The sequence below is a fragment of the Pelodiscus sinensis genome, chromosome 2, assembly GCF_049634645.1.
Source record: "Pelodiscus sinensis isolate JC-2024 chromosome 2, ASM4963464v1, whole genome shotgun sequence".
Lineage (NCBI taxonomy): Eukaryota > Metazoa > Chordata > Testudines > Trionychidae > Pelodiscus > Pelodiscus sinensis.
Genome location: NC_134712.1, coordinates 183,237,007 through 183,260,810, shown reverse-complemented (window position 1 = coordinate 183,260,810; position 23,804 = coordinate 183,237,007). Strand labels below are relative to the sequence as shown.

Here is a 23,804-nt window from a genome sequence, read left to right as displayed (position 1 = left end):
GTTCGAACTAGCGGGGTAGTGTAGACATACCCTCAGATATTGAAGCCTTCAAATACTTTGAAGACCCCAAGATGCAGAGAATCCTCTAGCTGTGATCTGTACCCCATGCTACAGAGGAAGGCGAAAAACCTCCAGGGCCTCTGCCAATTTACCTCATGTATGCTGGTATTCTGACTTCATCTATATCTATATACATATTAAAGGCAAAACTGAGTTTATGACTGCTGAAGTCATTCTTCCACCTTTCAATGCCTTCTTTCAAATTCCAAGCTGCAAATCGAGGTTTCGTGGTCTTAGAGAATACTATGCCAGTAAATATTCTCTTATGGGAAAGTTAAAAGAAATGTCTTATGATCAGGCCTTAGAACCAAAATCTGTGAGGCTACAACAGAGCTGTCACTACTGTGGAAGCTCTGTCCTATTTTATTTTCAGTTGCTTTTTAGGTGACGGGCCCACAGGGAAGGTCTATTGAAAACACTGAAAGGTAGGTGGATGCAAGCCTGTCCACATCTAAAGACCCTTTCCTCAGCTTTGCAGGAAGAGTCATTGAACTCAGGATCCATCTAAATAGCAAGGACAACTAAAGAACAACATAGTCAGGAGTGAAGATCAAAGGTTCAAATGTTCAGAGGTTCATAGGATAACTCTCCTTGCCGCAAATAAGAACACATACCCAGGCCTTCTTCATACTGGTTGTGTCTGGAGAAGAATTAGGTTTTGCCATTTGACTAGCACAGAGAAGACTACTATTAGTGTTTCAAATACCTGCATAACAAATGAGAACAGTGAGTTATAAAGATTACTGCTTGTCTGCTCAGACAACTGGCAATGAAATTACTGTTTTTATATGCATTGTCTTGAAAGATATCAAGTTCATCACAACACATTACACAAAAGACACTGTCTCCTTGTTTCCATCCACCAGAAGTACTAACATGGCCTCCATTCCTGAAGCATCTGAGCACATCACAATCCTTACTGTAATCTGTCTTCATAACTCACTTATGAAATAGGGAAACAATGGTTACCTTTACTTCTTCAAGATATTGTAATTAGTTTGGAACCTACTGTAGATGGACATGTACCTCATGAACATGAGCTCAGAATCTTCTGAATAGCAATGTCCATTGGGGCCATGAATGTGGATCCCATTGTAGGTGCCTGACAAGCAGAATCCTCTACAGGATGTTGGGGATGAGACGTATCAACAGCTTGATGCCCCCAATGCCATGCAGCCTGCATACTTTGCGTATTGGTAGGGATGGCCCTGGCTATAGCTGCCTGCTCCAAAGTTCAGGCCATTTCATCAGACTTTTCCAAAATAGATAATAAAATGTATCCATCTCATCAAAGTGCACTCTACTAGAGTCCAAGTGGCACTGTTGGTCTGTTTAAACAGAGTGCTGGTATCTGAAATCTGCAAGGCCACTAAGTGAAGCAAATTATTCATGTTTGTCAAATATGTATTGAATTTAGCTCTGAGATCAGATTTCAGATTGGGGATGGGCTGGGGTCTTACTCTAATCCTTATCAACTGATGCCTAGTGGTGTGACCCGGATGGGTTTGCTGCTGCTTTTGCCATTCTGTGTCCTGAGAGGTGAATTATAGGGTTCTACACCTTTCCACCTAACTCTTTTACTGCAACTGGACCAGCAGGCCACAGGGGAGTCAAGCATGAAAGCAGCTCACAGTGCTGCCACTGATCAACTTTTATGTTGTAAGCAACAGAACACTATTGTCAGATCAAAACTATTCAATGTGGCAAATTTTCCAATATTGTAAGCTTGTGTTTATGTTGCTAAGAGCAAGTCAGGGCACCATAAATTCTGATGATAGCCCTGGATAGAGCCACAAACAGATATTTGGACAATCTGAAAGATGTTATTTTGTCAACGTACTGTACAAAAAAATCTGGATATGTCCAGGATGTGGAGCTTTTTCTTGTCATGTACAGAATAAGGCTGTTCCCCACTATGGCACTCCAAGTACAGAAGATGGGGGGCCACAAGAGATGTAAAAAAATACCTTGCCGCTATAGGCTTCTGCCTTAAAATAATCCCTAAGGTCACAGATTCTCTGACTCTGGGAGATAGGCTGCTACCATGAAGTTAAAAAAAACCCCACCCTTTCTTCTTAAATCCAGGAAAAAAAGCACTTGGAACTTCTTCCAGAACCCCAAGCTCTTTTACCACAAGATAGCTTGGGGGGGAAAAAAAAGCGTAATCTCTGATAGCTGACCTCTCAGTTTTAGGCATGCATACACAGATTTCCCATTACCTTTCAGGACACAAGAATCAAATTATACCTTTAAAAAAGGTGATTTTATTAACAAAACAAAAAGATATTCCTGGTAAAATATACCAGTGTTTTAAAACAAAGAATTTTATCCCTGGGATACAGCGTAAAGTTACAATGTACGGGGGGGGGGGGGGGGAAGCACATAGACTTAACACAGAGAAGTTTAACCAAACAACAAAACAAAGAAAACAACCTGATCGCATCTAAATAGATGCAACATCTAGGTAGTCCCTATACAATCATATATCCGTGCTTCAAGGTCCAGTTCATTTCCTTGCCCAGTATTCTTTGTAGGCATGGTAATGCTGCCTAGTTCAATTCATCTTGTTTCCCCAGCCCCTGGCTTAAAACTCACACAAAGAAAACCAGCAGCCAGGTACCCCTTGCCATTCAAATCTTTGGTTCTCTGGGCCAACACTTTCTTTCCCAACACTTTCTAGCTGCCTGGGTTTAATCCTCTGGTTATTGAATGCTGGTATGTTCAAAAAAGGACAACACTCCTCCTTATCCATCACAAAGGCTTTGGGAAAGAACACAGATAAATTGATTAAGTAGTGACAGTGGAACCCAGAGACCACATCGGGGATTCAATTTTGTGACATTTCAGTCCAAACTGGTCTGTATTAAATGGGATATGCAGGGTTCCATCATATGGACATAAATCTTACTCATTCTTCTGACTAAAGTGATGGGCACCAGAAACATTGTTCTGACAATAAAGTGGATGGAGCACATAGAGCAGGCTTGACAATGTTCAAATTACTACTTGAGTAAACTCTCCAACTAGCAGGTAAGAGGTGCAATTGGCCCTTTAAGGAATTTGGATACCACCAGATGAGAGAAGACTAAGAATGGCTGCATGGAGATGATTTGCTGATATTCCTGACAAATGAACTTAGACTGAGAAAGTTTAGAATGTTTTAACTGCAGCAAATAGTCAAGAATCTACAGTACTGGGACATGCACCAGGTCTAGATCATGTTGGACCACCTATATAGAGAATCTTTATCATTTGGAGGAGTCAGTCATTTTTTTAGCTAGTTTCCTGTTCTGTCAGGATTTCATCAATATGTGAGAAGCAATCCCTTTCCATAGAGTTCAACAGTTCACAATCAAACTTGAAAGTAACACTTGCAACAGTAGGCTTGGACAAAATGATGGGAGGTTAGCCAGAACTGCCTCAAACAATAGTGAGCTATGAGGATGAGTGTGGCCTAGTCTTTTCTGGCCTTGGCAATCACTCTGGGGATTAGTGCAATCAGTGGGCAGATATAAAGTAGGCCCTGATCCCACTACAGAGAGAAGGCATTGGCAAAGATCCCGAGTTCTTGCCTCCTTCAGAACAGAAATTTAAACTCTTGGCATTGTTCATGGTGGCTTTAAAAAAAGCAGTAAAGTTAGCTGACAAACAAAAGAGATCAGGTGATCATGTGGGAAGAAAGCAAGGTAACAGAAGCTGGGTGCAAGTATCCAAAAGGGAGAGGACACCCAGCATGTAGCTAGTTTATGGAGTGGGGAGTCCTTCCTACTTCCCTGTAACTAGACAGCTCCAAGGATCCTGGACTTGACCAAAGAACTTGGACAACAGCCCAAATAATGCCCTAAATAGGTGTGTAAACTGATGCAGTTTCACTATTTTTTGCTTTGTGTGATCCGTAATCCCCCGAGCTTTACATGATTGAATATAAAAACACAAAGCTGTTAAACTGTGAGAAGAGTCTGCCTGTGTTGTCGGCTTCACAAAAGTTGCTTGCCCTAGTGTTAAAATGTAAACTGGAAGCTTTGTATCTTTGGAAGAGGAGTATGTTTAAGTAATGGGAATATTCTGGGGTCAGCTATGGACCTGGAGAAATAGGCCAGTTCTACTTAGTCTATCAGAAATAGGATGAGGACTGAAGGGCCTCTATTCTGAGAAGGGACAGCTATCAGTGCCAGGGAAGCCAAAGGAGAAACCAATACTTCAGCCTGCAGGGTTGTTAAGAGTGCTTAATGCACTCCAGTGGATCCAAGGTACACAAACTTGGCTTCCACTCACAGTAGTCCTAGGGGCTACGTCTAGACTGGCATAATTTTCCGCAAATGGTTTTAACAGAAAAGTTTTTCTGTTAAAAGCATTTGCGAAAAAGAGCGTCTAGATTGGCATGAACGCTTTTCTGCAAAAGCACTTTTTGCGGTAAAGCGTCCGTGCCAATCTAGACGCGGTTTTGCACAAGAAAGCCCCGATCGCCATTTTCACGATCGGGGCTTTTTTGTGCAAAACAATACCGTGTTGTCTACACTGGCCCTCTTGCACAAAAGCATTTGAGCATGAGGCCTTTTACCCGAACGGGAGCAGCATAGCATTTCCGCAAGAACACTGACAATCTTACATGAGATCGTCAGTGTTCTTGAGGAAATTCAAGTGGCCAGTGTAGACAGCTGGCAAGTTTTTCCTCAAAAGCAGCTGCTTTTGCGGAAAAACTTGCCAGTCTAGACGCAGCCAGTGAGTAGCCAAGAAAGGATGCTTGCCAGGATCTGTGAGGAGTCAATTGAGACTCCCGCCAAGAGAGGCTTTATTCAAGATGACCAATTTTTTAAAGAGTCAGGAATGGAATAACAAATCTGCAATCTGTTTTGCTTTTCACCATATTAAGAATGAGTTCATTTTACTGAGAACTTTCATGCTAGTGAAGGCTGATCTTGACATGTTGGATGAAAAGAGAACAGAATTCTTTGGAGGGCCTCACAAAACCAATCTTAAACAAGAATATTATGAAACTGACGTTTTCAAAAAACAGGTTAACCTGCATAATGGGAATAAGGCTAATATATCAGTTTGATACTTAAGTCTTTCTTTCTTTCTTTTTTTTTTTTTTTTTTTTTTACAGAAACACTTTTTATAATCTTGTATCGACCAGTACTTAAACATTTCTGTGGCTATTAGCTGACTTGTGAAAATGTTTGTTTTTCATTGTAAGAGAAAGGCAGTCGCAGCTATTTCCTAATTTCTAATGGATTAATTTGGAAGTCCTCCAAGAAGGGGTAGATATGAATTTCCTTTTTTCTAAGGTCTACCACTAAAATGACAAACACTTTGATTAATACTCTGCCACATACAGCAAGACTAAATATTAGAGCCTTATGCCAACAGTGGTCTTTTGCTGTATCAGAAATGGAGCTATTTCCTGTGGGAGATTCGTACTGGAATGTACAGGTATGCTTATGTAAATACAGTACAAGTAACTAAATTATGGTTAACTGACTAGTCAAGTAGTTGATGGAATTTCCATCGACTACTCGATAGGCACTTCTGCATTCCTCTTTTGAAAAGTACAAGAGTCCATCCCTGGCTCAGCTGTGTGGCGGCTGCCCCTTTGAAACACCAACTCAGCATTTCAAAGGGGCAGTGCCCTGGAGCCCAGGATCAGCTGGGGCCCAGCTGACCCCAGGCTCCAGTGCTTCAGTGTTTTAAAGGGGCAGCTCTGCACAGCTGAGCCGCACATCAGCTGTGAGGCAGCTGCCTCTCTGAAACACTGCCTTGGGGTTTCAAAGCGGCAGTGCCACACAGCTGATCCCCAGCTCAGCTGTGCACTGCCGCTTTGAAGTACCCCTTCTCCTCCCCCCGCCCTTTGCTGCCTCTATCTGCTAAAGGGGGGAGGAAATCGACTAGTTGACCAACTATCCGATAAGCATTTGCTTATCGGATAGTCAACTAGTCCTTAACATCCTTACAAGTAACTATTCTGAATAGTGGAGGCAAGGGTATATCTTAAAGAGTTTCTAGTTTGCATTCTAATTTCCTTATACTGTATTTTTGTTCAAGTTCTTTGGACACAAGTGAGGTTGATCCCCCTAGACTGTACAGGCAGAAAAAAAAGAATAAATTCCTTGACAGTGGGGCTGATTGTATTGCTCTGATCTGTAGCACATACAGAATTACTTCATTGCCTTGAGTATATTTGGTATATATGGAGTGGGGGAATGAATCAGTTCTCCCCTTTCTGAGAAATACAGAAGCTACTGTTCTGAGAACACAGCTCTGAATCTACTTCCTCTTTTCTCAGCTTCACTCCTTTCTGGAATACTTGTTGTGTCTGTCAAAGAAGGTAATTAGGCATTCATTCTGAACCTACACCTTTTTCAGCCTTCTTTAAAATCCCTTTGTTTCCTGAATGAAGGAAGCCTCCCAACGAAGGCCAACAGAAAACAAGTTATGTCATGTAAAGTACTGACAAAAATCAAGAGGAGTATAAGTGAATTGAAGGACCAGATAAACAAATACATAAAAGAAAAAATTCTATGCGAGTCAGTCGGTATGCTGGCCTATCAGTGATTAAAAACAGAACTCAAGAAGGACCAGGAAAACAATGCAAAAAAAAAAAAAATAAAATAAAAAAAAAAAAGGTTCTCTGTAATGTTAATCACAAAGGATGCTGGGGCAATATAGGACTGGAAGGATCCTCAAGTAATCAAATCCAGTCCCCCACAATCATGGCAGGACCAAGCATCATCTCCACATCTCTAGATCATCCCTGCACTTGCAACCTGCTCTTAAAAATTTCCAATGATGAAGATTCCACAACCTCTCTCTGCAATTTATTCCAGTGGTTAATCACCCTGACAGTTAGGAAGTTTTTCCTAATGTCTAATTTAAATCCAGCCTTCCTACAATTAAGCCCACTGCTTCTTGTCCTATCACCAGAGGCTAAGGAGAATACTTTTTCTCCCTTCTCCATGTACCTTTTAGGTACTTGAAAACTATTATGTTCCCTCTCAAACTTCTCTTTTCCAGACTAAACAAACCCAGTTCTTTCAATTTTCCTTCATGTGCCATGTTTTCTAGACCTTTATTAATTTTTGTTGCTCTTTTCTGCTTACATCTTTCATGAAACATGGTGATCAAAAACTGGACACAATACTCCAGTTGAGGCTTAATCAGCACAGAGTAGAGTGGAAGAATCACTTATCATGTCTTGCTTACAACACTCCTGCTAATACATCCCAGAATATTTGCTTTTTTAGCAACGACGTTATACTGTTGATTTATATTTAGCTTATGGTCCATTATGATCTCTAGACCCCTTTCCACAATACTCCTCCTTACTTAGGCAGTTGTTTCTCATATTGTATGTGCGCAATTGATTGTTCTTTCATAAGTGGAGTACTTTTTATTTGCTCTTATTGAATTTCCTTCTATTTAGACCATCCACAGCCAACCCGACGGAAGTTGCTAGGGGAAATTTTCCGATGCTTCTACACATGATGCGCACGCACGTGATCAGAATCAATGTGAACAAGCACTCAAAGAACAAACTGTTATATCACCATTGCATTATTTGCTTGAGCACCAGCATCACTGGAGCATCAATCAAGCCTCCTGAAGGACCAATTGGTTTGAAATGAAAGTACCATCTTAACATATAAAAAACCTTAGTTCAAGTTAAGAGGAGTTGAATTAGGGTTAATGCTCAAGTTATAAATCAAGCTGTGTCATGAAGACACACGTTAAATAATCAAAGGGTGAAAGGTGAAATTCTGTCATGGTTCAGAAATCAGCAAAGAAAAAACAAAATCTAAATGTTCGATTTTCAATGCAGAAACGTTAGTGGATGTCCCATGGAAGTATACAATGTAAAATATATTTATTAAGTGAGCTGGAAAAGTGAATCAGTAAACTGTGAGGTAATAAAATTCGCCTCTGACAAATTATTTGGGAAGGTTAGGAGCACAGAATATCATGGAACTCCAGAGATACTTAACAGAGGATCAAACAGAAATCATGATGGCAGACTAAATGAAATGTTGATAAATGCAAGGTATAGCATAAATAGCTGGTACACAAACCCAGTTCTACTCAGTCTATCAGTTCTTTAAGGAGGATAATAAAGATGCCTTTGCTACAGCTACTTTTTGCAGGGGAAGAATGTAGACAGCCTTGGACCTTAGGAGCATATAAAATGTCTGGGTTTGATTATCTGGTCTTTTGGGTTTACTGAGGCATCTCCATTAATTCATTATTACTAGGAGGCTGCACTTCCTGCTTGCTATGCTCGCCTCACTCTGAGGGTACGTCTAGACTACATGCCTCTGACGACAGAGGAATGTAGATTAGGCTACCGGACATAGTAAAATGAAGCGGCAATTTAAATAATCACTGCTTCATTTACATTTACATGGCTGCCGCGCTGAGCCGACAAACAGCTGATCAGCTGTTTGTCGGCTCAGCGCGGCAGCCATGTAAATTTAAATGAAGCGGCGATTATTTAAATCGCCGCTTCATTTTACTATGTCTGGTAGCCTAATCTACATGCCTCTGTCGCCAGAGGCATGTAGTCTAGACATACCCTGAGATGGGGAGGGCCCAGGGCCAAGACCGCCCTGGCTTTCTCTTGCCCCTCCTCTCTCCTTCCCCAGCTCTCTCACTCCTTCTCCCTTCTGCCCCGGCCTGCACCTCTCTCACTGCTCCTCGCCCCCTACCAGCTCTTTTTTGCCCCACTCCTGCCCCTGCCCCAGCCCCCCCCACATCACTGGACTGCAGCGCACCAGCCCTGGCTCTCCCCTCAACCTGGTGTGTGTGTGTGGGGAGATGGCTCCAACTCCCCCTGCAGCAATGGAGATGAGGAGGCCTCATGGCTCCCACCCCTTGGGTGGGGGGAAGGGAGAGGCTGTGTGGCTTACTGCGTCTGTCCTCCTACCCCCGAGCACCCAAGAAAGGGAAGGGGAAAGGCTGTGTAACTCCCGGGGTCGTGCTGCTTGAAGTTTCCACACAGCCCCCCGAGCACCGGGCAGGGAGCTTCTGCTTCCCCCAAGAACTGGGGAGAGAAAAGGGGAGCGGCTGCATAACTCCCAGGGCCATGTGGCTCCTGCCCCCAACTTGGAGCATGGGGGCAGAAGAGGCTGCATGACTCCCAGGGCCATGCGGATCACAGCTTCCGCCCTGCCCCCACCACTGGGGAGGGGAGAGGATGTGCAACTCCCTTGGGCTGTACGGTTCACGGCTTTCACTCCCCTGAACACTGGGGAGGAGAGAGGCTGCACAGTGGCTCACAGCTTCCACCCCCTAGTCAGATCATAGGGGAGGGAGGCTGGGGCAACATGCTACCCCAACCTCACAATGACTTGAGAGGGCCATGGAGGGTGCATTTGCCAGGGGCTGCAGCCAGAAGGGCTTCAGGTGAAGAGGCCAGTCAGCGGGGAAGTCTGCTAGCGAAGGTGGTAGCGTGACGAGAGGCTATTTCTGGGTGGGTGGGTGGGTGTGTTCTGGGCTTGGGGGTATGGGGATGCAGAGTGATGTCACTCTGTCATCCCACAGGACAATTTACAGACACAGACACACACACACACACACACACACACACACACACAAACTTAAGTTCTATAATCTCTCTAGGTGACATCTTTTTAAGGAACTGTTAATATCACAGTGTTCTTCTGGGTTCCCACTTCGGATTTCTTCGCTTCAAAGGTAACTAACAATGAACTCAATTAATACAAAATATTTCATACCAAATAGAAAGTGTTCAACCTGAGGATTCCCTCCTCCAAAGCAAACCTCTTTTACCTTTTCATCTCCTTGTTCAGGAACATGCCAAAACCAACATTCCATTCTCTCACAGCCACGCAGTGTATTGAAATACAATCTGCAATATTTACGGGGCAACTCAACCATGCCAAGGTTCTGCTGGATCGGATGCGAAACCTAAAAATCAGGTAAATGGAGGGTTAGTTCCTGTAACTGATTCTTTAATAGGTTCTTCAAGATGTGTGGGATCCGTGTCCACATCAAGACACCATGCACCTGAGTCCAGAGATTTTTAGTAAGCAGTAACTGTCACTCAATACATTTGCAGTTGTTCTCCTTATACTCTGAACTGGGGTAGTAGGGCAGTGCAGACTGGCACTGTTCCAGTTCCTCCTCCTACCACAAATCAAATTATGATCTGCAGCAGAAGGAACAGATTATAGGTAGTGAAATACAGATAGGAACAACACATCTTAAAAAAACAACAGTTACAGATAAGTAATCTCCATTTCTTCCTCAAGTGATAGTTCCAATCTATATTTGACATGTGGGAGATTAACAAGCAGTAGTCAAACTGTAGGCAGATGCAAGAATGCAGAAATGATGATTGTCCAATACTGCTATCCCTATAGCTGAATCAGTAATAGAAGACTGGAACAAAGTGTGATATTTTGTGACAGTAAGGAGCTCCAGGAAGTTGCTCTAGATAGTTCTCTTTAGAAGAGGCATGTCTTGCATATATGCAGTAGTGGTTGCTTGGGCTCTAGTGGAATGGACTCGCACCCTCTCCAGGGTAGGGATATGAGCCAGTGGACAACAAAGCATAATGAGATCCATTTAGAAAGTCTCTGCGCAGATATAGCTAGATCTGTTGCGCTCTCTGCTATGGTAACAAGGTTAGGTGTTTTTCTAATTCCTTTTGCTATTTGTAGATAAAAGCCCAGTATTCTTGGGATGTCTAAAGAAAGAAGCCTTCTCTCCTCAAAGGCATGCAGTTTCATCAAAAAAATATGGTAAGTGGATAGTCTGATACATGTGATACTCTGAAATTACTTTAGAGATGAATTTTGGATGGGGTCAAAGAGAGACCTTTTCCTTCTGGAAAATAGACAAAGTGATATCAGTAAGCAGATAGTCTAAAATAGCTGAGATAATCTGCAGATAAATAATATTGCTGAGCACCAAACAAGAAATGCTTTAACTTTGCTAAATAGAATCTTTCCTACTTTGATGGATTGAAATGCCCTGGAACATATACACTCTACATCTGATACCCATCCAAATACCAGGCCTTGAGTTGCAGTTCTTGGTTGGGGTGCCTGAATGTGCCATTTTGTTGCATTAGCAGGACTGGAAATGGCTGGATTTTCATGGGCAGACAAGCTAAAAGTCTCAGTGTGTCTGTGAACCAGAATTGTCTCAGCCAACTGGGTATAATAAGGATGATTTGAGTCCTTTCCTGACAGATTTTTTGCAAAACGTGGTATTAATGGAATGTGACAGAAGATATACCTGTTGTGATCTTTCCATAATAGTAGAAGGGTATTTCCCTCTGAACACCTACCTAGAGCTGCTCTGTAGCAGTACAGACAAAGGATTTTTTTTTGCTTTTTGTGAACTGAAAAGGTTCCAAGATGGTATTCTCCATTAGGTGAAGATCTTATTCAGGACCAAATCATCAATCTCCCATTTGTGGTCTGCAGAAAAACATCCACTGAGACTGTCTGCTGGGAAGTTAATAGGTAGCAGGTTTAAAACAAACAAAATGAAGTTTTTCTTCACTCAGCACACAGTCTACCTGTAGAACTCCTTGCCAGAGGATGTTGTGAGGACCAGGACTTTCAACAGGGTTCAAAAAAGAACTAGATACATTTATGGAGGTTAGGTCCACCAATATTTATTAGCCAGAATGGATAAGAATGGTGTCCCAAGACCCTATTTGTCAGGGGCTAGAAACGGATGACAGAAGAGGGATCGCCTGTTCTGTTCACTCTCTCTGGGGCATCTGGCATTGGCCACTGTAGGCACACAGGATACTGAGCTAGATGGACCTTTGGTCTTACTTATGGCTGTTCTTATGTTCTAAATGTAGCAAATAGGCTGCTGAAAGTTATCTGAAGTCTGAAACACCAATTCCAGAGAATAACTGTCTCAACACATACAGGAAGGAATCTTGTTTTCCCTTTTTGTTTATATAAAAGTCTTATTATCTAAAACTATCTAGATGTGCTGGGACCAAATGAGTGGAAGAAAACACTGCAGGCATGATGAACAATTCTTAGCTTCAATAAACTGATAAGTATCTAGATTCCCAAGGGGTCTAGATGCTTTATGCAGTATGATTATTCATATGAGCGCTCCAACTTAAGTAGAAGCATGAGTAATGCTGAAAACCTCAGATACAGGTTTGAGGAAGAATCCACATCTGAATTTTCTCTGGCTTTATCCACCAGATGTGAGAGACCAGAGTCCTGGATAGAATTGTTACTTTGCTATTGATGTTGTTTTTTTCTGGTGAGTAGACTAACAAAAGCCAAGTCTGCAGGCAACAGAGATGGAGTCTGGCAAATGGCATCATGTGTGTGCATGAGGCAAAGGAGGAATAGGTAAGTTCTGACTGAAGTTTGAGGGTGGCCTGTTTTATGACATTGCCCCTGGCAGTTGTGGCAGTCAAGTCCAAAGTTGTTGCAATGTAGGCAATGGTCCTCATGGGGTCAAAGTAGACTTTTCATGGTTGACAAAAAGTCTTAGGGAAAGTTGAAGATAAAGAAGGAGTCAGGTTGCCACCTGGACTTCCTTATATAATCTTCTTGTAGTCAATTATCACGGCATGGGAAGACAAACCCATTTCTTCTCATCAAAACTGTCAACAGTGAAAAGACTTTTATAAAGACCCTTGATGTCACAGTTAGCCTGAACGGAAGAATCAGCTGGTAATGGTCTTGACCAAGGAAGAATCTGAGGGAACTTCTGTGTGATAGGTCAATGTTTATGTGAAAGCATGCATCTTTTATGTTGAGAACCACAAAACATTTGCCTTCTTCCAGATGAATACATTTAGCTGGCACAGATCAACAATCAATCTACATCTTCTGTTCTTTTAGAGACTAGAAGTAGAATCTAGGAAGTAGAATCCTTTTCCTTGTTGTTGAGGTGGAACTCTTTCCAAAAATGAGGAATAATGTTAGTTCAAACCAAGGGTTTGGTTTGAACTAACACGTCCTAGCACGCACTTTCACTTTTGGAACAGCTGTTGAGCGGAGTAACGCACCGGCGAGATCATGCTAATGAAGTGTGGGATATTTAAATCCCTACTTCATTAGCAATTTCGGTCGCCTACATTTGCATCCCTAGTTCAAACTAGGGTGCAAGTGTAGACGTACCCTAGGTGCCTACAGTAGAGATCGCAAGGGCCCCAATAATGTTAGTACAAGAAACCAACCAGCTGAGACTACCATCTGGCACTGAGTATCAACTCTCTCTTGGTAAGTCATTTATGGTGACAGAATAGAACCCAAATTTCTTAGGGCTTCTGTCCAGCCCTCTTTCTCTATAATAGGGTAAGGGCTCTCCTGGAACCTCCAACCAAATGGATGAAAAAGCTGTTTCCCAAACTACCACTGGAACCAACAGTGCCAATGACTGAGTATTCAGGCTCATGAGTGGAAGACAGTGGCTCTGTCTCTCCAGGATAGCCTCTTTCTCCAGCATAACCATTGTTGAATAAGAACGGACTTGAGGTATTGGTGTGAGAATGGGGGACAGCCAAAATGTTCTCTGGGCAGATGTAGGTCTCAGAGTGTTCTGATGTATTGGATGAGTCCGTTAGTGGAGCTACTGGATCCGGTGCTTTCTTGGTTACAGTATAAGTCAGATCCCCTCATGGCTATGATGATATTGGCACATTCTGTGTGGATATTTGTCTTTGAATTTGCACACTGGAACTGGTATAGAAACGAATAAATTTATGCTCCTTTGCACAACTTTCTCCCTACTGAGGTTTACTCAGGCCTCAATCTTTAGGACCAGTGCATGAGGAATCTCCTTACTTTGAAGGAATCGGGGAAGAATCTCTTTTCTCTGGAGCCAATTTGAAAGAAGGCAGTTTATCTCATCTTAATCTCATGAAAAGCCTTCTCCTTTGGCTTAGAAGATTTAAACTCAACTCCTGAGGGTGGGGCACTGACAGTTGATTGAGGTTAATGTCTCCATCAGATGCTTTTTTAAGACAGCTCTTGACCACCACAAATTCTAGGAGAGAAGGAAGGCAAATGCTGCACTTTTCTGAGTCTCACATTTCAGCTATTCAGTAAGGGTAACATTCATCATTCACAGAAAAGGAAACACAATTCTTGAACCCTAGTTATAATCTTAGCCTCCCAGAAAGAATTTCCTCAGAATGGAAAAAACCCAACACTAGTACTTAAGACCAAAAAAGTAAAAACAAAATAATGAAATAGTTACAATATATTTAGAGACTGAAGTACTCAAAGAAGCTGTATCCACAGCTTCTTTGACTCAGACCACATGGTGGGTAAGGAGGAAATGGAGAGTTAGTGCTCTGCACTGCCACTTATACTCTTAGTTCAGAGCATGATGAGAACTGCATGTATGTGAACCAATGGACCCTGCTTACTAAAAACCTCCAGATTCAGGAACATGGCACACATGTGTATCCACATGTGGAAAACACATGGGGACAATCATTCAAAGTAATACAATAATTTCTCCTTTCCATTTTTCATTAGAAAAGACATTCATTTACATTTTAAAAACAAATTACACTTTAAAATATAATTAGTATCTAACAAACTATGCACTATACACATATACCATATGAGTCTCCATCCCAAAGAGCTTATTTCCATCCCAAAGAGCTTATCTATTATTTATATGAAAGAGTTTGTCTATTTGTACGTCTCTCTGTTTGTCCAAGAACTCCTAAATGGCAAGAGCTAAGACCACCAAATTCAGCATACAGCTTCCTCTTATCATAATGCAAAGTAAGGGTTTGGTTGTGCCAGGAAAATGGGAATACTTGTCATAAAATCATACAGAAAAGAGACAGAATCACCAGGCAAATGAAAGGCCCTGCCCTTTTGGGATTGCCTCAGCCCTGAGCCTCTCACTTCCCAAGCACCCTTTAGGGATGGTGTGGGATGCTACAGATCCCCTTCTCCTCTCCCCCAATTCATACAGGAACACTGATGGCTGTTCCCCTTTGTCAGTTTGCTGAATTCCTCACTCTGTCTAGGGACCACAAGAGGCAGATGATCCTGGACCTGTCCTAGTTGGGTGACATGCACTCCTTTCCTGGATGTGCCTGCTGGAGTTGCAGCAACCATGAAGAGGTGCTTCTCACCCGGCCCCAAGATGCTGCGGTGAGAGATGGCTGGGATAGTTCCTCTCTCCCTAGGACAGCCTGCATACTGGTGCTCTCATCCCCAGTCCCACCGCAGAGCAATGATTTAAATGAAGCATGAACATTTACATTTTATTTTTCAAAAAATAAAAATTAATTGAGTTAAGGACCTGAGCAACACCAGGTAAATCTCCTAGTAATCTAAATAAATACAATGGATGACTGGGAGAAGTTATGGGCCCAGAGAGAGTAGAAGTGTCTTACTCGAGGTGTCACAGCTAGTCAGTGACTGAGCTGAAACAATATTTTAGGTCTCCTTACTGTCAGTCCACTTACTAATTAAACAGATGTTGCAGTCTCTGCTAAACCTTTAAAATATAAGCTATTCCTCGCACATGGCAAAAACCACTTTATCTTTGTTTTCTAGAGCAGCAGAAAGCCAAGATGGCTGCATTTTGAACAACTGTTTGTTCGTCACTGATTATGCCCTTTATTCTCTAAATTTATTCATGAAATTATACCATTTTAGGGTAACTGAAGTTTTGACTGATATTATCTAAGTATTTTTATGACAAACTATTTAAAAGTCCATATAAACAAAATTAACCCAATATTATGAGATTTTGTTAAGTATTAATAACTTACCATTACATTTTTGTCCATTTTCCATGGCTCATAACTGTCCGAATTAGGCAATGGCAGATTAGGGGTTTTTCCTGAGTATCTAAAATCTAAGATTGAGGACAAGAATACTTAATGCATTGCATAATAAAATGGGTCAGATGCAGGTAATGAATCTTATTTTTCTTTAAATTTATTAAACACTTATAATGACTCATTATTTTCCTTTAATGACATTGCAGGCCTACTTTTTGCACTGTAGCAGGGAAAGTGATCAGCTAAACTGTAAATATTTTCATCATAAAAACATGACATTTTAGAATGACTCAAATACAATTATATTTATCTATACACATTCCATGCACATTCCACCCACCCTTTAAGGCTTAAGAGTATTTCCTTTAAATAATTGTGTTAATACAAGTGTTAGTTTACAAATATGCAACCAAGATTTTCAAACAGTGATTGGTGCTTTTGATTGCCTCAACTTTTGGATGTTTAACTTGACTCCCTGAAAAAAATCTGATTTTCAAAAGGTAGGTGCTCAGAAAAATCAAACCAATTTGTGGTGTCAAGTTGGGCATCCAAAAGCTGAGGCACCCAAAAAACACTAGTCACTTTTAAAAATATGTTTATTTCTTATTCCAAATAACTGGGAATGTAATGAACAAAATAATCTTATTGCTCCAGTCACAATTTTTCCTCCTCCCTGCCCTCTTCCAAGTGGTTCCTTCCAGAGTTAGTAAGAAAGTATCATTTAGAGCTTTTATATTTTTATATTTCCTTAATTATGGACATTCATTCAAGATCAAAGTATTTCTGAGGGAGTTCTGCTCAGCAACATTAGTCCAACATATTTGATAACTACCTGACTCAAATCAGAAATGAGACCAAATGCATGTAAATAGTTTAAAGAATTCAATTTTAAATTTAAAAAACGCATTAGACCACACAATGTGCAAAAAATCATGCTAAAAAGCCCCCTAATATTCCCAAATGGTTTTATACTGGCAAATGAAAATATGCAGGTGTTATGCAAGAATTGTCCCTAAATACTAACTAAGGGGACAATATGATCAGGTTTCTGAAGATGCATGAGCCCTACCAACTCTAGTGAAAAAAGTCTGAGAGGTAGTCATGTTAGTCTATAACTTTAAAAACAATCCAGTGGCACCTTAAAGACTAGCAAATATATATACATACATGAGTTTGTGTGTGCAAAACCCACTTCTTCAGATGAGATGATCTTGAGTGGAGAAAGAAAGGGAGACCCTCAGAATAAGAAGGGAGAGGGAGAAAAAAATTACCTATCAATTGTAGTCTTGGTGCTAATGAGGCTAATTAAGTGAGCTGGAAGTGTCCCATACTTAGCTTTTGATGTCAATAGGGTACTGAATATACGGAAAGCTGGTGTTATAATATGTTTACCAGTTCAAATCTTTGTTCAGGCCATGTGAGAGAAAGAATCAAATTTGCATATGAAAGTCAATTCTGCACTCAATCTCTATAGTTGGCTTGTGAAATTTCTTTGTAGAAGAATGGCTACTTTTAAGTCCATTAATGAGTGTCCATGTAGGTTAAAGTGTTCCCCTCTAGGCTTCTGTGTGTTACCATTTCAAACATCTGATTTTTGTTCATTAATCCTTTGTCACAGAAACTGTCCATATACATGGCAGAGGGCCACTGTTGGCATTTGATGGCATATATCACATTAGAGCAGTGGTCACCAACCAGTAGATCAGGATCTACTGGTAGATCTTGGAGCCTCTGACAGGTGATCCTGACTGGTTTGGCCAAGAGGCTATGAAATGTCGGCACTTCAGTTGCCCCTCCCCTCACTGCTGCTCATCTCCTGTCCTTTGCCTTGGAGCTACCATTCCCCTGGGGAGCCTCCTGCTTTCAGTGCAGGGCAGGGCAGGGAAGAGACAGGAGGGGCACTGATGTCAAGGTGCCCCCTTCCACTCTGTATCCTTTCTCCACAAAGCAGACAGGGGGCACAACAGAACTTGGGATGGAGTTACAGAATCATGGAGCTGGAAGATACCTCAGGAGGTCATCAAGTCCAGCCCCCTGCCCAAAGCAGGACCAATCCCAACTAAATCAATGCAGCAAGGGCTTTGTCAAGAAGAGACTTAAAAACCACTAGGGATGGAAATTCCACTACCTCTCTTGGTAACCCATTCTGAAGACCTGTAAGATGTGGTCTCGTGTCTCTTGCAGGGGAGACGTCCTCTCCAGGGATGACAATCTGTGTGGTAATAGAAAGGGTTTACCATGTTATGGCACCAGCTAATGAGATGAAAGCAGCACTGGGTCCTTTTCTGGTTGGTGTGGTGCTGTCTTCTGAATGAGTTTCTGGGCTGCCTCAAAGGTCTCCACGGTGGAAAGGATCTGCATATCCCAGTCGTGGCAGTCCAGGGGTGATGGCGGGGAGGACTCAACTGGCCCTTTTGTAGGGCAGGAGTCAACGTTCCCTTTGTGCCAGTTTCTCAGACCCTGCCTGCAACTGGTGCACGGAGGACAGCTGCCTCCTCTGGGGACCTGAGAATTGGTCTCTCTACTTCGTTTCTTCTTCGGCACCAGGGATGCAGACTTGCGGCTACCATCCCCACACTGAGTGTCGTGGCAATGCCAGTCCCTGTTTGGTACCAGATCCGACGCTGTCAGTGCCGGAACACTCTGCACAAGGCTATGGTGCTGGCTAGGCCTAGATCCAATTGAGGTTGAAGAGCAGCCTCCATGAGGATTCTATGCCTCTGCTCTCTGTCTTTAAGTATCAATGGACAAAAACTCTTACAAATGCAGCACTTCTCTTTCTGGTAACCCTTACCCAAACACTTCTGACAGCATGAGTGTCACTCGTTTGGGATAAGCTTACTGCAAGCCTGACAAACCTTAAAGATCAAGATATGTCCCAGGCCCAGGATGGGAAAAAAAACTGGATTCCCTCCTTTCTAATCAATGAAACTACTAACATTAAATCTACCTACAGTTATAAAACTGTAATTATATACTTGAAAAGCAACTAGGTGAGTTTGCAGAACAAGAGCAAAAAGTTCCCTCTGCCGTCACCAAACAATAGGGAGGAGGGGAGGAGGGAGGGGTTGGCGGGTCAGCTAGGCCAGGGGTTCCCAACTGCCGGTCTGTGGTCCAGTGCCAGGCTCTGAACCACTGGCTGTTAGGCCATGGCACACTGCGGGAGGGCTCCCAGGGGCAAGAGCTGCAGCACAGCAGGTTGCTCACCAGGATGCTGCAGAAGTAGGCAGGGGCTCTGGGAGCTAGGGCTGGGCTCAACCCCTGCAGCAGGAAGCAACTCGCAGCTGCTGCTCTCAGTGCTTCAGGACCAGGCTCCAGGCCAAATCTATGATTCCCGGCAGGGGCTGCTGCTTCTGCTCCCCAGGATCCCGGGCTGCAGCCAGGATGGGGAATTTCTAGCAGGGCCAGTTCCGTTGCTCCCCAGGAATCTCTCCCAAATCAGCATTTCCAGCCCAGCCAACCTTTACCCTATGGTTGCCAGGTGTCCGGTATTGGTCCAGTATTTGCAACTTCTGTCTGGTAAAAAAGCCAGAAAAGTATTTTCTGTTTTTCTCGGATGGAAGGCCGCTTGGGACATTCTTCTCCTGCCACGTCTGGTGGAGATGTGGGGATTAAAGGAGCCATGACCCCTTTTTTTCCTCATGTGGTGGGTTTTTTTCTCCCCACCATGTTCAGTATTTTTTGTGAAACTATCTGGCAACCATACCCTGCCCCAGGGCAGACAGTGCTTGGGGGACAGGTAAGAAAGACTACACCCCTCCGTGAGCAGTGTCCCAGGGCTGCAGGGGGAGGGTTTGGCTCTGGGCTGCTTCCAGTGGAGCTGGCTGCAATCCCTGCCTGAGGCCCAGGGAAACTGTGGCCAGCTCCTAGTCTGCACGAGGTGGGGGGGAGGGGCAGCCCTGGAAAGGATCAAGAGGAGACTGAAGAAGGGTAGGGGAAGATAAAGGGAATTGGGGGAACAGGGATGTGTGAGGCAGGGGCAGGATGAGAATGCAGGAGGTGCTGAAGGGAGGTTGGGCAATTCAGGGGAGACATGGGGCAACTGGGAACAGGGGTGCAACAGAGGTAAACTCTGAAGGGGGAGTCACAGGGAGGAAAGGGGGAAGCTGCAGGGGGGAGACTATGGGAGCAAGAGCAGCCTGGCTGGCGAAGGGAGAGACACAGGGCAGGGGTTGTACAGAAGGAGACGGGGGAAGATACAACAGTAGCTCTCCCACCCCATGGGGCAAGAGGGGAAGGAGGGCAGAGGTGACTGATGATAACACTTGGGGGCACCAGCTCCTATTGCCCGACAAAATTTCAGGGGCTAAATGGGGTACCCCACATGCTCCCTGCCCGTGTGGGTGCCCCTCCCTACGCTCTTCCCTCTGCAGGCATCAGTCGCCCTTGAGGGAGGGACTGCCCCACCCAGCAGCCAGAGGGGAATTCTTTCTGTGAATGTTTTTTTTAGTGTTGTAGATATCTGCAAACTCTGATCTGTTACGACATGTATTTTGCCCGTGCAGGTGTGATGCAGAATAACACGTGGCCTCTTAAAATTAATTTCCATAATGAATATGCAGATAAAATGCTACTGGTCCGCCTAAAGTTTGTGAACAAGTCTGCCAGTCTGTGGTATAAAACAGGTTGGGAACCACTGAGCTAGGCTATTGAGCGCCATATTGACATCACTCTAGGAGGTGCACTGGATGATACTTCCTGCTAGGCAAAATCTTCCTGCTCCCGTGCACACACACCTGATTGGAATGCACATGAAACAAGCATTAGAAGAATTTATTGTAGTACTGTAGATTTACACCCCAGTTTGATGCACCTTGTCCTTATGTCAATAAGACTTAAGTAGATGCATAAGAACTGTTCTCAGATTATAAAACGCATCGAACTATCCTTTTTTCACAGTCTGCTTTCTACATGTCTGAAGAAGAGCACTTTTCAACCCAGTAAGCCTGGCTGTACAAAAGAAATACTTTAAAGTAAGGAAATATTCAGCACCACTATATGTTGTTTGGAGAAACTCTAAAAATGTATTGACCGAACCTTTCCATCAAGTTCTCTACTAAAGATGGAAATTTTTGTAAACCTAGGAATAAGCACCTTTCTGGAGTTATCTTTTAACAAAAGTACTGCAATATTTTGATAGTGAGTGCTGTGAGCTTGCATTTCTCCTCTGATGACTGAACTAAGTTTTAAGTATTGAAATGAATCCATGAAATTATCCAATTATCTAACAAAATGGATCTTTGTTGAATGTATCTCATATAGAGTGAACCTAGGCATGAGGAAATGAAAAGTACCTAAAGAAATATTTTTTCACAAGACAGACAATTAGTCTGTGAAGCTCATTGCCACAAGCGTTTTACTTCCAAGATTTAAGCAGAAGTCAAACAAGGGTAGTACATTTACGAGATTAATAAGAATATCTAGATTTATAGTTGTAAGATTTAAAAAACTAAACAGGACCTACAGGCAGACTATACAACTTCATGCCTTAGGATGTAAGCCAACCTTTAAAGCAGGTAAGGAAGAATCATTCCTTATGACAGGCTATTCCACAACTGCTATCAGAAGGTCAAAGAAACACCACAAACACAGCCAATATGGACTATTATCAGTAACAGCAGAACAGACAGACTTCTAGTCTGATCCAGTACTGTAATTCCTATACTTGGGTTGGTGGCAGAACCTTAAACTATCCATGCACCAAATTTCAGAGTTCAGGAAACTCAGATTTACAGATATGTACTTAAGCAAAGGATACTGAAAGTATTGGTTCCCAAAGTAGCTGTTGCACTGAGAATAAAACGGAATACTTGTCTGTAAATAAAGATCATACACATATCTACCTGCCTTATATGCCAAGTAAAATTATACACTTGCTCTGGATCAAACATCACAAAGGTGTCACTTGGGGAGAAAGTGTATGTAGCCTTTTCTATAATAATGAGACTTATTCAGTGACTTATTCACAAGTAAAAGTAGTTCAAATATAATGCACCTATAGATTTATACTCTTACATAGTGTTCAAGTACAAGGATAGTGGAGGAATATAAATACTTAGAGATAAATATAGGCACCCCCGATACTGTCAGGTAGGATCCTTCTATGAAAACAGTTAACGTTCTGGATTCACCAGCACCCCCTTAGAGAGGGACCTCACATTCCTAGACATAAGCTGCTAGTGGAAACAGAGGAGCAGCAGAAAGGACAGAGCTTTGTAATCGTTTAAACCAGCAAGCCTGAATTTTCAGTTTCTTGAAGAGGTACTCGAACAGTCAGAATGAGCATTACTTTTCCAGAAGATTCCAACCAAACAGATTCTAGGAAGCCCAGAATAGGGATCTACAGACACTATTGTCAAAGAATGTGCATTTTCACTTCCTTGTGCACAATAACTAATACCGAGAGATTAGCTCATTCTTAAATGTTTATATGAAAAACATTAAACAAATGCAAAAAAAATACAAAGTGCTTTATTAATTCAAAATAAAATACCATTGATCCAGGGTTTCAGTGCTGTGTCTTCCTGGTAGGCATTTATTTGCAGAGAAGGCAGTTGCAGTCCTAATTGAAGTTCGCTGCTCATAAATTCTAGATATTTAGAATTATTGCTAAATGGTAAAAGAAAAACTCATATTTAACAAAATAAGACAAGTGCTTCTTCATGTCAAGGGTTAACTATAAAACACTAGATGATTTCTTCAACAATTAAAGCAAAACTTAAGAATTCACTCTACATTTAAATAGTAGAGGAACAATTCCCCCCAATACTGCTTTAGTGGAAGATGATCTCAACTTGTACATGATTACATTAAAGCAAGGAGAAGGAGCTAGCAACTATGTAACCAAGAATCAAATTAACTTGGTAGAGAGAGCACCTGTGTGACACTTGTTTAAAAATCTGCCATTAAATTGAAAAGAAGGTTGGGATGATTGTGTTGTACGCTGGAGTTAACCCCCTTTCTGTGTATTGCTATATCTTCTCTGCCAGAGATGAACTCCATTGCATGGAGCTTATACAATTTTCTAATGGACCAATTACACTAAAAGAAAAGATTTTTGATAACATTTCAAACTGAAAATACTCATGATCCCTAATTACTTGTTCTACCTCATAAGCAATTCAAAATATATATGTTGAACACTGAGTAATAAGGCACACAGATTCATCACAATGGGTATGTCAGCCTATTTGCAGTTTGAGGGCAGAACCAGACACTGGTGGCATGGGAATGCCTCATCCACCCAAAGTTCCATTCAGGTGAGATAACTTCCAAAACCAGGATATTTCAAATTAAAAATGTGCTTAATATACATCAAAGAAACAGAATGATTTCTCATACTAAGGAGCATGGCAAATATACCTAAAATGATTAATCTAAATTCTTAGATGTCAATGTTCAACGCTATTCTGGGTAATCCATTTGTCTCACACATGGTCCACATCTGTGGACTTTATTATTCTAAGAGAAATTTTCAGGTAAACACTGATAAATTTTCCTCCTCTTTGTGCAAAGATTCCCAGACCCATTATATTAGTAGTTTTCATAACAGTATACCTCTAGGGTAGGAAGCAGGATCATCCTTAAATGCAGACATCCAAAACAAGGTAGATCATATATAAATATAACCTACATCTTCCCTAAGGCACCACAGTACAGGGAAGACTTATTCCAAAAGAGAAGAAATGGCATGGGCTAAGATTGGATGACCATTATGAAGAATGTGGTGACCTCTGAATGGATGGCTATGTTGCTATAATAAAGATGCATGGCCACCCTCAGAGGTTGACAGTGAAGGACCACACAATGCCCCTGGGCTGTGTCTAGACTGGCTGCTTGAATTTCTGCAAGAACACTGACAATCTCATGTAAGATTGTCAGTGTTCTTGCAGAAATACTATGCTGCTCCCGTTCGGGCAAAAGCCCTCTTGTGCAAATGCTGAGGACTGACCGGATCTTCCTGCATCACTAGCTGACCAAGACT

General features: G+C 42.2%; 1 protein-coding gene across 6 annotated transcripts in view; it reads right to left on the bottom strand.

Moving 5' to 3' along the window:
* TOPAZ1 (testis and ovary specific TOPAZ 1) overlaps nt 1-23,804 on the bottom strand; it is a 141,524-nt gene that overhangs the window by 82,021 nt on the left and 35,699 nt on the right. For 5 of the 6 annotated variants that reach the window (XM_025190288.2, XM_025190286.2, XM_025190283.2 and 2 more), the window contains 4 exons: nt 22,314-22,429; nt 16,988-17,056; nt 15,809-15,894; nt 9,841-9,978 (listed from right to left, as the gene is read on the bottom strand). In XM_025190288.2, the coding sequence (XP_025046073.2) occupies nt 9,841-9,978; nt 15,809-15,894; nt 16,988-17,056; nt 22,314-22,429 (409 nt within the window). The remainder of the gene's footprint in view (nt 1-9,840; nt 9,979-15,808; nt 15,895-16,987; nt 17,057-22,313; nt 22,430-23,804) is intronic. The other variant, XM_025190285.2, reaches the window with a different exon arrangement.